Below are 13794 nucleotides of genomic sequence, written 5' to 3'. Positions count from 1 at the left end.
ATTGTTGTCTCAACATTATTTCTTCAAACCCATCAGTATGTGCATTCTTTTTGACATTTGGTGTTATCTTTGATTTATTTCTTCAGAATTTAAAGGAAAATTTTGAAGGTGAGAGAGATGACTCAGCCTGTAAAGATGCCTGCCACTAAGTCAATCACTGTGACCTACATGGTTAAATGAAGAAGTGACTCTCTGACTTGTACATGTGTGCCCACTCACATACACACCAATACAAAATTCATACCAATACATACAAGTAAACATAAATGAAAATTTTAAATGCCCCTTTATTACTTCTCTGTTACCTTATTGGTTTCTTTATCATTTGTTTGTTTCAAAGATTTGTCATAAGAATAGAAAGATAATACAATATATGTCTCTCACTAAATATGTTTTTTTGGAGAGAAAAGCATTTCAAGTAGAAATTACCAGTACAATTTCAGAGGTAAAGAAAGTCTGTTAAGGAAAATCAGAAGACAGAGGAGGATGGATACTACTTTTAGTAGGATGACAGAGGAAGTTTACTTCTAGTAAGTGACTGTCTTGAAGGAGAACAACCAGCCAGAAAATATCCTGAAATGAACGAAGGTAACAGAGACCAGGTGCAAAAGTTCCTGTAGACTTCCAGGGTAAGTGGCTATGTGGAGGTGTCAGCTACACTTTCTTTCAACAAACAGAACCAACGTAGGGGATAAAGAAATATTGTCCAACTATATTACTTGAGGGCAGCACTGGCGTACAGTGGGCTATCGTGGAGACATTAAGTTATCCAAAGATGCAAATGGCATTGTAAAGAATACATGAAGCATTCTATGTGGATCACTGCATGCCATTTTTGAAACCAGCTGGTAAACAAGGGATTTCCTATGACTGTTAGAATGAGCGAGAACTACTGTAGTCTCCACTCTAATGCTGTATTCATGAGTTCTCTACAGAAGTAGCTTATTGACCTGCTTTTGCTGACCGTCTTGTAAAAATCACCTGTCCTCCCCAAGAGAACAGAAAATTTCCATTTCTCCGTATCCATGAAGAATCATTCAAGTAACCCAATCACACTGCTGGATATACTCTGATGTCCCTATCCCAAGCCTGCCTTACTCAAAAAAGAAGGAGATTCCCACAGTTTGAGAAGCCCAGCACCCCAGGAGGTGAACAAGCCTCACATGCTCAGAAGCCAAGGCCACTACAATACTTATAAGCACAGTTTTCCCACACTTATCCCAACCCAACCCACTGTAGCCATGACATCTAAGGCACATTTCCAGGAGAAAGTTTTTCATCATGAAAACCAATCAATAAAATTGATAGAGGTAAAAGAATCTACCAGAGTTGCATTAAAAATTTCAATATAAGAAATATTAAAAGTAGGAAATATATGTAATACACACACACACACACACACACACACACACACACACACATATATATATATATATATATATATATATATATATATATATATATGACATTCTGCCACATATCACTAAAACCCTTGGCCATATTTCATTTTAGAGGGAAGCAGCAGCTGGGCTCTAGTGAGGTAAAGTGTTTTTGTTCCAGTCTGTAGCACTGTGTGGGTGGGTCAGTATTCCACTGCTGACAGTAGTAAATGGCAGCATCTTCAGTCTCCATGCTGCTGATTGTGAGAGAGTAAGAGGTCCCAGACCCACTGCCACTGAAGCGAGCTGGGACTCCAGAAGCCAGGTTGGATGTGCCATAAATCAGGAGTTTGGGAGAGGCTCCTGGCTTCTGTTGGTACCAGTGCAATCTACTATTGCTTATACTTGAGCTGGTTATGCAGGTCATGGTGACCCTGTCCCCTTGAGATGCAGCCATGGATGCTGGAGACTGGGTGAGCACAATTTCTCCACTGGACACTGTGGTCAGGAAATCAAAGAAAAGAGAGAGAGGTTAGTAGACATAGAGATACACAAATAACTTGATACCATCCAACATTCAGAAGAAACAAAATGGAAAGTAGTTTATCTTAGACTCAGTCTACCCCAGGGAAAATAATATTGGATTCTGAACTCAGAGCCTGTCTTACCTGTGACACTGAATAACGAGGCTGAAAATCTGCAACTGAAAGTCCATTGTGTTTTCCAGTCTTAGTCAGACTAATTAGTGCTCTTCTGAAAAGTACATTACCTTAAAGCAACTATGAGCCATTTGTGGTTTCCGAGGTTGAAATATGCAAATAACAAGATATGGTATAGGCAGTTCATGGCTCATACACTCATGTAGTCTTTTATTTAGGGCAAACTTAGGTAATCCAGAACAGCGTTTCTTTATTTATACATATTACACTGATGAAGAAGGACATTTCTACAGTTCATGAGTTCCCACTAGGGTGGCTGGTCATCTCTGCATGTTTTTCTATCATGTTTGCAACATCCATTATTCTTATGCAGATAGGTTTTATATTTTACTAGTAGGAACATAAAATCATCAGTTGTATTATATTAAACTATCAAATAAATCAATATATTGCTCAATGTGCCTCATTATAAATAAAGTATAGGTTATCTCCATTAAGTCATTCCTGAAATTAGTGTTTAGTTCTCAAGGGCTCCCAAAATCGGAATAATAATCATCTTGGGCCTACTGAGAATGAAGAATACCCAGTGTTTTATTTTATTTTGTTGATGTTTATTTATTTTATTCTGTATGCATGAGTGTTTTATCAGCATGTATATATGTCTACCTTTTGCATGTTTAGTACATAAGGAAGTCAGAAGAAGGCTTCAGATGCCCTGAAACTGAAGTCACACATGTGAACCCCCATGTGAGTGTTGGCAATTGAATACAGGTGTTTTGAAAGACAAATAAGTGTTCTCAACTGCTAAGCTATATGTCCTATGGGACATCCAATCTTTTTTTTATTTTATAATTTAATTTAATTTTACATATCAGCCACATATTCCCCTGTCCTCCCTCCTCCCATACCCTCCCTCCAACCCACCCCCCATTCCCATCACTTCCAGGGCAAGGACTCCCCTGGGATTCAGTTCAGCCTAGTAGATTCAGTCAAGGCAGGTCCAGTTCCCTCCTCCCTTCACCCAGGCTGAGCAAAATGTCTTTGCATAGACCCCAGGCTCCAAACAGCCAGCTCATGCATTAAGGACAGGTCCCGGTCTACTGCCTGGGAGCCTCTCAAACCGTTCAAGCTAATTGACTGTCTCACTTATTGAGAGGGCCTAATCCAGTTGGGGACTCCTCAGCTATTGGTTCATAGTTCATGTGTTTCCACTAGTTTGGCTACTTGTCCCTGTGTTTTTTCCAAACATGGTCTCAACAATTCTCACTCATACAGTCCCTCCTCTTCCTCACCGATTGGACTCCAGGAGCTCCACCTCAGGCATGGCTGTGGATCTCTGCATCTGCTTCCATCAGTCATTGGATGAGAGTTCTACCACAACAGTTAGGGTGTTTGGCCATCTGATCACCAGAGTGGGTCAATTCGGGCTTTCTCTCTACCATTGCCAGTAGTCCATTGTGGAGGTATCTTTGTGGATTTCTGGGGACCTCTCTAGCACTTTGCTTCTTCCTGTTCCCATGGGGGCTTCATTTATCATGGTGCAGATAAAAACAATGACATCATGAGGTTTTCAGGCAAATGGATGGATCTAGAAAAAAATCATCCTGAGTGAGGTAACCCAGACTCAGAAAGACAGACATAGTATGTACTCACTCATAGGTGGATACTAGATGTAAAACAAAGGATGACTAGACTGCTACTCACAACCTCGGCAAGGCTACCTAGTAAAGAGGACCCTAAGAAAGACACAGGGATTGCCCAAAGACAGAGAAATGGATGAGATCTATATGAACAAGCTGGATGTGAGGGGAAGAGAGCTTAGGGGAGTGGGAGATCCCAGCTGGATCAGGGACATCCAATCTTAACTTTCATATTAACTCATTTCCCTTCTGTCAGATTTGGTACTATGGATAGAACAAATTACCAGAGGAAAGAGATCCTGCTGAATCAGAGAACACTGTTGCTAGATGGTCAATTTCTGAGAGAGGCTTGTTCCCCTCTATGAAAGGACCCAGACTTGCTGGATCTCCAGGTTCAGTAGGCTAACTGTGGGTATGGTCAATGCCAAGACAACTCTAAGCAAAGTATGCAAAGCCTTGAAATTCTTACTTGGGGCCAAGTGAACCAAGAACCTAGACACTTCTTGTTTTTTTAGTCTGACAATGATTTTTAGCTCTAAGGCTGGTGTTATTACTGGATAGATATGTGTTAGTGGTGCCCTCTTCTGGTAAGATGGCCAAATGAAGACAGTGTTGAGTATTGTCCATTTTGGAATCCAGAGGTAAAGATTATTTCACAGTGAACAGTGCTAAATACTAGTGTACTTAAAAATAAAAATGCTTTTGTTGAAAAAACCAGAATGGGACTATTCTTTCCTCCCAGTGAACAGAGCCACAAGGAAGAATAATGTCCACACAGTCGCATACATGCACGCATACTCCGTTCCATGCCTTCATGAAGTATAGATACACCAATGAGTAAGTGTTAAATACACCTGGAAAATAGTTTAAAGTGTATGTGTTCTTATGAGCTTACTAAGTCTATATTCTTAGATATTTTGTACTCCATTTCTTATCATGAGTTTGCAACCAGGTGAAATGATATAGAATTTAATTATGGTAACAAAGGGACCAAGTCTTTTCATACAAATCTTTAATATAACAAATTTTGAATATCTTATATAGTTTTAAAAGAGTGACACATGTTTCTTGTGATCTAATGCCAACATGTGAGTTTTAGATGCTGCTGTTCAACATCAAGGAAGAATACTAATGCCACACATCACATTGCAGTAAAAGGCTAATACTTGCATGTGAAATCACGTTTCTGTTGAAAATGCAATATTTTGGGGACCTTATCAAGGGGAAAGCTACTCAGACAAACCAATTAATATAGTCACACTTTAAGTGAAGACCTTGAAATTCCACAGAGGACAGCAAGACACAGACTGTTGTTGGATAAATGTTGATGACTTTTATAGAAAATGACATCTGAATTGTCATTGCTTGCATAGCATCTTCATTCCAAGATATTAAGATGGATGACAAGAGGAGTAAATAGCATAAAGATGTACAGCCTTGTGGATCATCTGTTTAAACCATATGACATCCTGGCATTCAGGGGCACTCAATTCCAAGTAGTGAGGATGAGGAAGGAGACATGCATCTTGTTGGCTTTACTGTTTTATTCCACAGCTGTCTGGACATTGTTTTGTCACACGAAGAAGAATGGAAACAGGTCTCTGCTGAATGTCAGTATCATTTCAACTCCAACTGACCTTGTTGTTTGTAGTCCTCCTTGAGATACTCCACCTCCAAGAGTTGCTATATTTGGATTCCCAAATGAGAGACAAAATGTCAAGAGAAGATCATGGCTCTACAGTTATCATGAATCTTTCATATTGAAAGGGTAGTTAGACTCCCTCCCTCTGGAGTACAAAGTTGCTTCTACTCCTTAATCCCTGGATATCATCCTAGAGTTGTGTAGTCATGAAGAGGGTCCAGGATGCATTTACCCTGGGCTAAGTTGAACTCAGACCCTCTAGGGAACAAACCTAAATCCAGTAATCAGATAATCTGACCAGAGGCTCTTTTAGGGACTGGGGACAAAAAGACCTTGTTGAGAGACAGCTCTGTTCCCCAATACACCTCCTCCCCTTGGCTAGAATGTTCACATGAGCTTTCAGAATGAGAATGTCCTTTAAAAATGAGAAAGGATAGACTGGAGACATGATTGAATGGTTAGAATCCAAGTTATTTTTCTAGAAATCTGGTTTCAATTCAAAACATCCACCAGGTGGCTCATAAACCTCTGCAATTCCAGTCCCAGGGGATCTGATGCCCTCTTCTGAACTCCAGTGGTATTGTAAGCTAATGTGTAGCATTAGGGTACAAGAGACATACAATCACAAAAAACACCCAAATGCCTAAAATAAAATGAAAAACAATAACAAGCAAGCAAGCAAGGGGAAAGTGTCAAAGTCATGTATGGGGTAGCTTCGTTTATAATAAAGCAAACATTTGAAATAACTGGCATCAATAGTTAAAAGGAGTATATTTATTAAAATACATATCATGGTACATCATCTGGCTGAATACAGAAGATATCCTTTGATACCTTGAGTTCTGCTCTTCATGAATGAGGGGACTGGTCATCAGAGCATGTAGGTAGTAAGCCAATGGATCATTCTGGGGCTAAGAGTTGAATGCAGTTCTGTATGTTTTAAATATGTACCTTCCATCACACAGATGACGTATGACCTAAAACAGGAAAAAACAGAATGATAGTTTAAAATTCATACATTCCCTCTGCCTCTGCCCCACCCCAGACTTACCTTATTTTATATTAGTCCAACATCCACAAGCTCCAAATTACTTTATTTGAGATGAAAATCAGAGGAAAATATCCATTGCTGCTAACACTACCATTTTTCTACATTCCTTCCCATTATTATGGCTTCCTCCTTCACTGTCCTTTGCAATATTATAAATTCAGTATGTCTTTTTGTAATGGAAGTTAAGAAGCAACTGCTTTTTCTCCATCCAGCTTCTGTGTGAGCTGACTAGAGACACTTAATACCCAGATAACAAGCTTTACCCAGCAAATTTCTAAAGTCTTTGAAATCTTGGTGATAGTTACCCATATAAAATTTTCCATGCCTCATGCCTAATTTTTTTACAATGTAGCTGAGAGATCTGATTAAAGATTGTTAAGGTACAGAACATCTTCCATTCTATTGCTTCAGGTTTTCATGGCTGCTCCATCAATTAGCATGGTTTCTTTCCCTACAAACAGCTCAGTTCTGAAGGTCAGAATTCTCACTAAAGTGTCATGGGACTTTTTGTGTTCTTTGGGATGGCAGAGAGAATTCAAATCAATTACTTTCTAGCTCTGGAAATTCATGTGGGAAAAATCATGCTCTGATGTGTACAGTCCAGACAAACAGCAAGACATTTTCATACTGGTTGCTTTATGGTGGCCTAGCTACTTAGAGTCATGTCTCTATAAGACTCCTAAGATTCAATGATTCATTCTTTTGATGGTTACTGATGATTATCAACTTGACAGGATCTATAATAACCCAGGTAGATAAGCTTCTGTATATACCTGTGAGATATCTACAGATATTGTGAATTTCTAGGCAGCCTTGTGAGGGATTCTCTTGAGTAGGCTGACAGTAGTGGGAAGACTCACACTATATCTTGGAGGCATCCTCTGCTGGTGCTCCAGATTAAAAAAAAAAAGTCTGAGTGAAAAGCTTTTGCTTGTTGTTCTCCATGCCCTTGAATATTTCTCCTCAGTTCATCACCTACCCTGTCCTAATCTTGCCCCTGAGTCATCATCTACCCTGTACTCATCCATCTGTTGAGTTCATCATCTATTCTGTTGTCATCCTTCTGTTGAGTTCATCATATACTCTGTCCTCAACTTACTCTTGAGTTCATCATCTATCCTGTTCTTGTCTTGATGCTGACTTCATCTACCTTGTTTCTGTCCCTGCCATTGCTACTGCTGTAGCTATCCTTTACTAACATGACAATCCAGATTCTTTGGATTTCCAAGGTAGGCTAAAGACTAGTTGTTCTCTTCAAACTGGCACCGCCACATCTGATGGGAGTGACAAAAGTCATAAAGCCAGCACAGCTGCTTGACCAAGTTCCAGCAAATCTGAGCCACATGCTGGAGACCATGCCACTTTTGGTTTTGATCTCTTCCTGTTGCATACTCAGGGGATTTTTAATATTTGTGCAATTTGGGATTATTAGGTTGATGGAAAATTTCTTATGAATCATTAATGCAATTCTTTTAGGGAGATATCCTTATCTACTTGAAGGTCTTCTTTACACCTTGGAGTGTGTCATACACATAAAGAATCCAGGTGTCTCTTTATGATGCTATGAGATATTCCTGAAACATCTATCCATGTACTTACTCAGGAACAAGATCAACAAGATACAGTCGGCTAGAGGAATTGGCCACAGATCAAATTACAAGCCTCTTCCCACTATACACTCAGGCAATTAAGTGACATAAATGGGAACATAGTTAGATTAGCTGAAGTTACCTCTGCCCTAAACAGAGACTTATACTGATGAGCAAAGAATGATGTAGAAAGATGACAAAAGAGTAAGGTGTCAGGACCTCCCTTTCATAGAAAAACTAGCTCCTGTGAAGCTACTGTAATGCCTTATGACCAAGGAACAAAATAATGCCAGGAATAGGCATATAAATAAATTCTATACACATATGAAATATAAATATTGTATTGTGCAAGAATTTGAATAATAATTGCAGTAGCATTGGCTTGAGGATTTTTCTTGGATACTCTGATCATTAAGAATTAATAATATACTGCTTGGGGCATGGCAATTTGCCCAGGCTGGCTCGAAGACTTTTATTTTTATCTTGCATCCTTGAAGTCACAAAACTTACTAGCCTGAAACAGGCTGTCATATGTCTCTAGATTCTTAAAAATTGAATTATTGGACTGATGAGTAAAAATGGTTATAAAAGATAATTTATCAGTGATGACTGAATTGAATTGAAAATAGTTGTAAAAGATAACTCTGTTCTGTCATGGTTTATCAATGATGACTAAAAAGTATGCAGGAGAAAGTGAAACACAAAGTGATATGAATGATGTTTTTGGTCCAAAAATAAAATTGATATGATTGATGTTTTGGAACAACATTAACCTATACTTACTTGCTGAATGCTGTGTAAATAAAGACTCTGGCTGCTAGTCAGTCAGGCTGCAAGATTCTCCTTACCATCATGCCTGAATCACTTCTTTCCTTGCTGATACCTTACATCCTCCTGGTACCTGCTGGCCTGTCCTCAGGGAAGGAACCCTTGAAGTTCTCAGTATCAGATGAGGAATGCTAAGGCATCCAGTGCCAAAGACTCACCATTTGTTGTGTTCCCTGGCTCCCCACTGTGAAGACAGCCATTTATGGACTATAAGCCCACAGTGTATGCCACACAGAAGAGGAATCTCCACTTATCTAGCCAGAAATGGCCTTCTAGTAACCAAATTGTCTAGATCTGGGTGACTGTTTGTTGTTCTCCATTCAAATTCCTGTCTGTATAAATCCAGCAATCTAGTCATTCACTTTTTTTTTTAACTCAAATACTAGCTGAGACTAGGACCATACTCTTGTTAACCTTGACTACATTTAAGGGTACAGCCTTTTAGCTGCAGTGTTCATAGAGCTAGTGGAACCTACTGTGGGGACTTTGAATTAGTATTTAGCCATATTCTGCTTGTATATGCTGCTTATTTTATATCTGTTTTGTTTGTGAATGTTGAGGGCCTATTTCACAGCAAACATAAGGAAAAATTTTGAGAGGCTCTTTTCTTTTCTCACTGCAATCCGGACATCCAATCATAAGGTTTGTGGGCAAGAAGCACTTTATCTGCTGCACCATCTCAACAGCCCTAAATCTCCAGTGCATAAATATTCATTCTGTCATTTCTGTTCTTCTAGAGAACCTGAATTCACACAATCCCTTTCTTTAGAGTTCCAAGATATTTTTCCATCTACATGACTATTAGCTTGGCAGGAAATACAATTTCATATATATAATTATATATATATAATCAGCCTGGTGACTGATCATCATGGGGTGTGTTTTTGCTGCTAAACATACAATGATGAATCCTCAATAGAACCTTACACTGAGAAGCCCACCCATTCAAGAAGAGAGAGGGTTTAATGAACTCTCCACTGCATAAGGCCTCCCTACATCTCTGCAGGTCACAAAGTCAAGCTCAATAAAAACTACATTTAAACCTTTATAAATATGATATAACATAGAGGAAAACTGAGGAAAAACACAGAGGAGAGAATCTTATCTAATTTCTTGTTGGAGAAAATTGATCCTGAGAGTCCTGGAGTGACTTAGTGATTCATATTATATTAATTCATATTCTAGAGTTGAAGGAAGAAGTAGATATTTTATTTTTATTATTCTATTGTATGTCTTTGGATATTTTTCCTTGCATGTATGACTATGTACCAAATTCATGCAGTGCCCAAGGATTCTCAAGAGGGTGTTGGATATTGGAACTACAGTTACAGATGCTTGTGAGATGCCATGTAGGTGTTGGTAGCTGGACTCAGGACCTCTAGAAGAATGGCCAGTGCTCTTAACTGCTGACTAGCTCTCCAGCATTGTATGGAGAGATTTTTGTTGAAGTCACCAGCATCACTAAACAGGATGCATGTGGAAGAAAAGTGGGAAATATTAGTTAATGTCAGAAGAGAAGGTTTGATATGATGGCTTGATTGGAAATAATAACTCTAAACCAATAATGCAGTGAGGCTTATTGAATGGTTGAGTAAGACTGAAATCTGTAGGTTTTGTCATGTATGAATCTCCCAGTGACACACATTTAAGAACACTATGGGGTAACTGAAATGCCTCTGTTGATAAAGACTGGTGCTACCAAGCTTGAAGACCTAGGTTCAAATCCTGTGATTCACATGGTAGAATGAGAAACATGGCTCCTTCAAGTTGACTTCTGACCTACACACAGACACACACACACACACACACACAGACACACACACACACACACACGTATGGAACCTCTTCGTGTGTGTGTGTGTGTGTGTGTGTGTGTGTGTGTGTGTGTAATAAATAAACATATAAATAGAAGTAAAAACAAAAGGCATTGGGAAGCTGTAAATCTTCATATTGCTGACATCCTGTGAGAGTCACTTTTTTTTGCAATGTCAATTTTTTTTTCTGTTCAAATTACTACTCCATTTTTGTTGTTGTTGCTGTTGTTGTTTTCTGACTTGACTCTAACATACCATAACTTAATTAAAACATGTCCCGGTTAGTGGTCCATAAAAAAAAAAAAAAAAAGTAAACTGTTATGAAAAAAAAGCATCATGTCCCAAGGCCCCTCTAATAAAATAGTTTAAAAAAACAGTGTTATTCTTGTATATAGACACAAAAATATTCAGTATACTAGAAAAATAACAGTGCTGAGAGTTCATCACACTGATTTTGAATCTATTTGTGTTTCTGATGAGTGTGTTCTAATAATTATTTCAAATGGGACAATTCTGTATAGACATAATGTGAATAAAGGAACAATGGTGTAGCTGGATGTTTCTCCAGTTCTGCCTTGACCAGCAGTCTGGATGAAACTCTCCCACCTGCAGACCCTCAGCTGCTTATAAAATAATCACATAGATGTAGTTGAAGATTTTTGTGTCCCTCCTGGCCCATGGTCACAACAAATCTCTCTCACCTACTAGTCCTGCAGCTGCTTTTATACAAGTAAACACACAGAGGCTTATGTTAATTAAAACTGTATTTGTAGTTAGATGGTTTCCTGTGTCCTAGCCTGTTGGTAGTCAGGACACATCTTTCTCACCTGCCAGTCCCTCAGCCACTTGGACCCAAGTAAACACACAGAGGCTTATATTATTTACACACTGTATGGCCTAATGACTCAGGTTTCTTGCTAGCTAGGTCTTACATCTTAAATTAACCCATTTTTATAAATTTATACCTTGCCACATGGCTTGTGGTTTACCGTTGTCTTTACATCTTGTTTTTCATGGTGGCAGCTGGCAACATCTCCTGACTCAGGCTTCCTGTTCCCAGAACTCTCCTCTCTCTTTAAATATACTTCTTGCCTGGTTACTGCCCAATCAGCATTTTATTTATTAACCAATCAGAGCAACATATTCACAGCAGACAGAGTGATATCCACAGCAATTAGAGGCTTATATTAATTAAATCTGTATGGCCTATAGCTTTACCTTCATTATTAATTATCTCTTAAAACTTAACTTAACCCATTTTTATAAATCTATATGTTGCCATGTGGTCATGGCATTACCAGTCTACTGACATCTTGTTGCTCCTTCAGCCATGGGTTGGCATCTACCCTGACTTCACCCTTCTTCTTTATGTACCTCTGCCTGAATGTCTTGCCTGGCTGTAAGTTTTCTTGCCATAGGCCAAAACAGCTTTATTTACCATCCAATGGGAGCCACACATATTCATAGCATACAGAAAGATATCCCACAGCACAAAGGACTTTACAGTTGTGTTTATATCCATTGTAGTGCTGAAAAATGTATCAAAAATAATTTTATAATAAACTTTGACATTATCAGAAATAGTCTTCAGTAAAATTTGAAATATTCTGCTCTAAGTTTGGGATACCTGCCCATGGACCAGCTGCATTTCTAAGATAAACCAACCCTGCATCTGTGCCCTGATCTGCCTAGGCCCTGATGATTTGCATGTGTTCACTCATATCTTCTTAATAGTCTGGTCATGCCCTGTCCAAGATTCAGTCAATATCACCTCACAGCACAAACATGAAGGCTCCCTCTCAGCTTTTGGTGTTCCTGCTGTTCTGGATCCCAGGTAAAGAAAGATAACTGTGTGAATTCCTTTGTTCCTTCTTAATCAGTGTTTACTGGAACTTCAGAGAAGCCATTTCTCTAATGACTAACCAAGTATATTGATTGTATGTTTCCAATCACAGGCATGATATGTGACATCCAGATGACCCAATCTCCATCCTTGGCTGCATCTCTAGGAGACAGAGTCACCATTAATTGCAGGGCAAGTGAAGGAATTGATAATTTGTTAGCCTGGTATCAGCAGAAACCAGGAAGCTCTCCTAGACTCCTCACATACCATACAGCCAACACGGAATCTGTAGTTTTTGCAAAGTACAGTGGCAGTGGATCTGGGACAGATTTTACACTTATCATTAGCACCATGGAGCCTGAAGATGTTGCTACTTATTACTGTCAACAGTATAAGAGTACCCCTCCCACAGTGATACAAGCCATGACCTAAACTACTGAAGGATGTAGCAGAAGCACCATCTGGCCCCCTTATTGCTTCCATCTGCTAATGTATTTTTGCAAAGAAAGACTGAGAAAGTCATGTGACAATAGGGTACAGCTGCCCATAGAGTTTTCTTTGCCTCAAAACTCTTCCTCCTTAGTACCAACAGCACAGTTTTTAAGGAAATTCTCATAATGTGTTTAATATCAATATGTTGGGAGTCATATAGCAAAATAGAAAGCTCTATAGTCTCCTAGGAGCTGTTTTCACATAAAGAATTGTAATCAGAATTATAGACTCTGTGTGGCTTGTTAGATGCCTCAAATGTTGAATAATATCCCCCTGCTTTTCTCAATATTTTTGAAGGTTCGGGAAAGTTTTGTGTTCACACTAGGTGGAAGAATCACTTCATGGCAGTCAGATCCTTGTAAGGACATTGTCTACATTCATTTATATTCCTGTAGTCTTCTTTCATCATACTATGCTCACTGAGATCCCCAACATACCTTTCTTTACATTATGGGCTGAAATTCCTAAAAAAATAATGAGCCAAAATAAATATGTCATTTCTCACCTTTCATTTCTCAGGTATTTGTCACAACTATGCAGAAATAATTAATGAAAGAGGTTTCTTATTTCAAAAAAGCTGATGATAAAAATAGGGGATTTTCTGTGGCTTCTTCAGAGTACATCTTCCCCAAGGAAGAGGCTGCAGTGCCTGCTCTCCTGGACACTTGGGAACGTGCAATACAGGAGTTGTTCATGAGGACAGAACAATTACAAAGGAGAATATTCTGGGAAATAACTGGTAGAAAACTTCAAAATGTTGAGATTTTAAAATCCTGGTTGGAAAGAGACTGAGGAATCTGTTATATTTTGTTTAGAAAGTCAGTATGGGGTCAATTGACCCAATTCAGAATGGTTGT

General features: G+C 38.9%; 2 gene segments (V, D, J or C); one reads left to right on the top strand and one right to left on the bottom strand.

Moving 5' to 3' along the window:
- Positions 1 to 1503: 1503 nt before the first annotated feature.
- On the bottom strand, positions 1504 to 12237 carry LOC114689145. The segment is given in 4 exon segments: positions 1504 to 1877; positions 2048 to 2107; positions 6272 to 6297; positions 12230 to 12237. Coding segments are annotated over 4 exon segments (468 nt in total).
- A 114-nt stretch (positions 12238 to 12351) lies between these two features.
- On the top strand, positions 12352 to 12877 carry LOC114689146. The segment is given in 2 exon segments: positions 12352 to 12436; positions 12558 to 12877. Coding segments are annotated over 2 exon segments (369 nt in total).
- The last annotated feature ends 917 nt before the right edge of the window (positions 12878 to 13794 follow it).

This window comes from Peromyscus leucopus, chromosome 3 (assembly GCF_004664715.2).
Source record: "Peromyscus leucopus breed LL Stock chromosome 3, UCI_PerLeu_2.1, whole genome shotgun sequence".
Taxonomy (NCBI): Eukaryota; Metazoa; Chordata; class Mammalia; order Rodentia; family Cricetidae; genus Peromyscus; species Peromyscus leucopus.
This window is presented reverse-complemented; position numbering and strand designations above follow the sequence as displayed.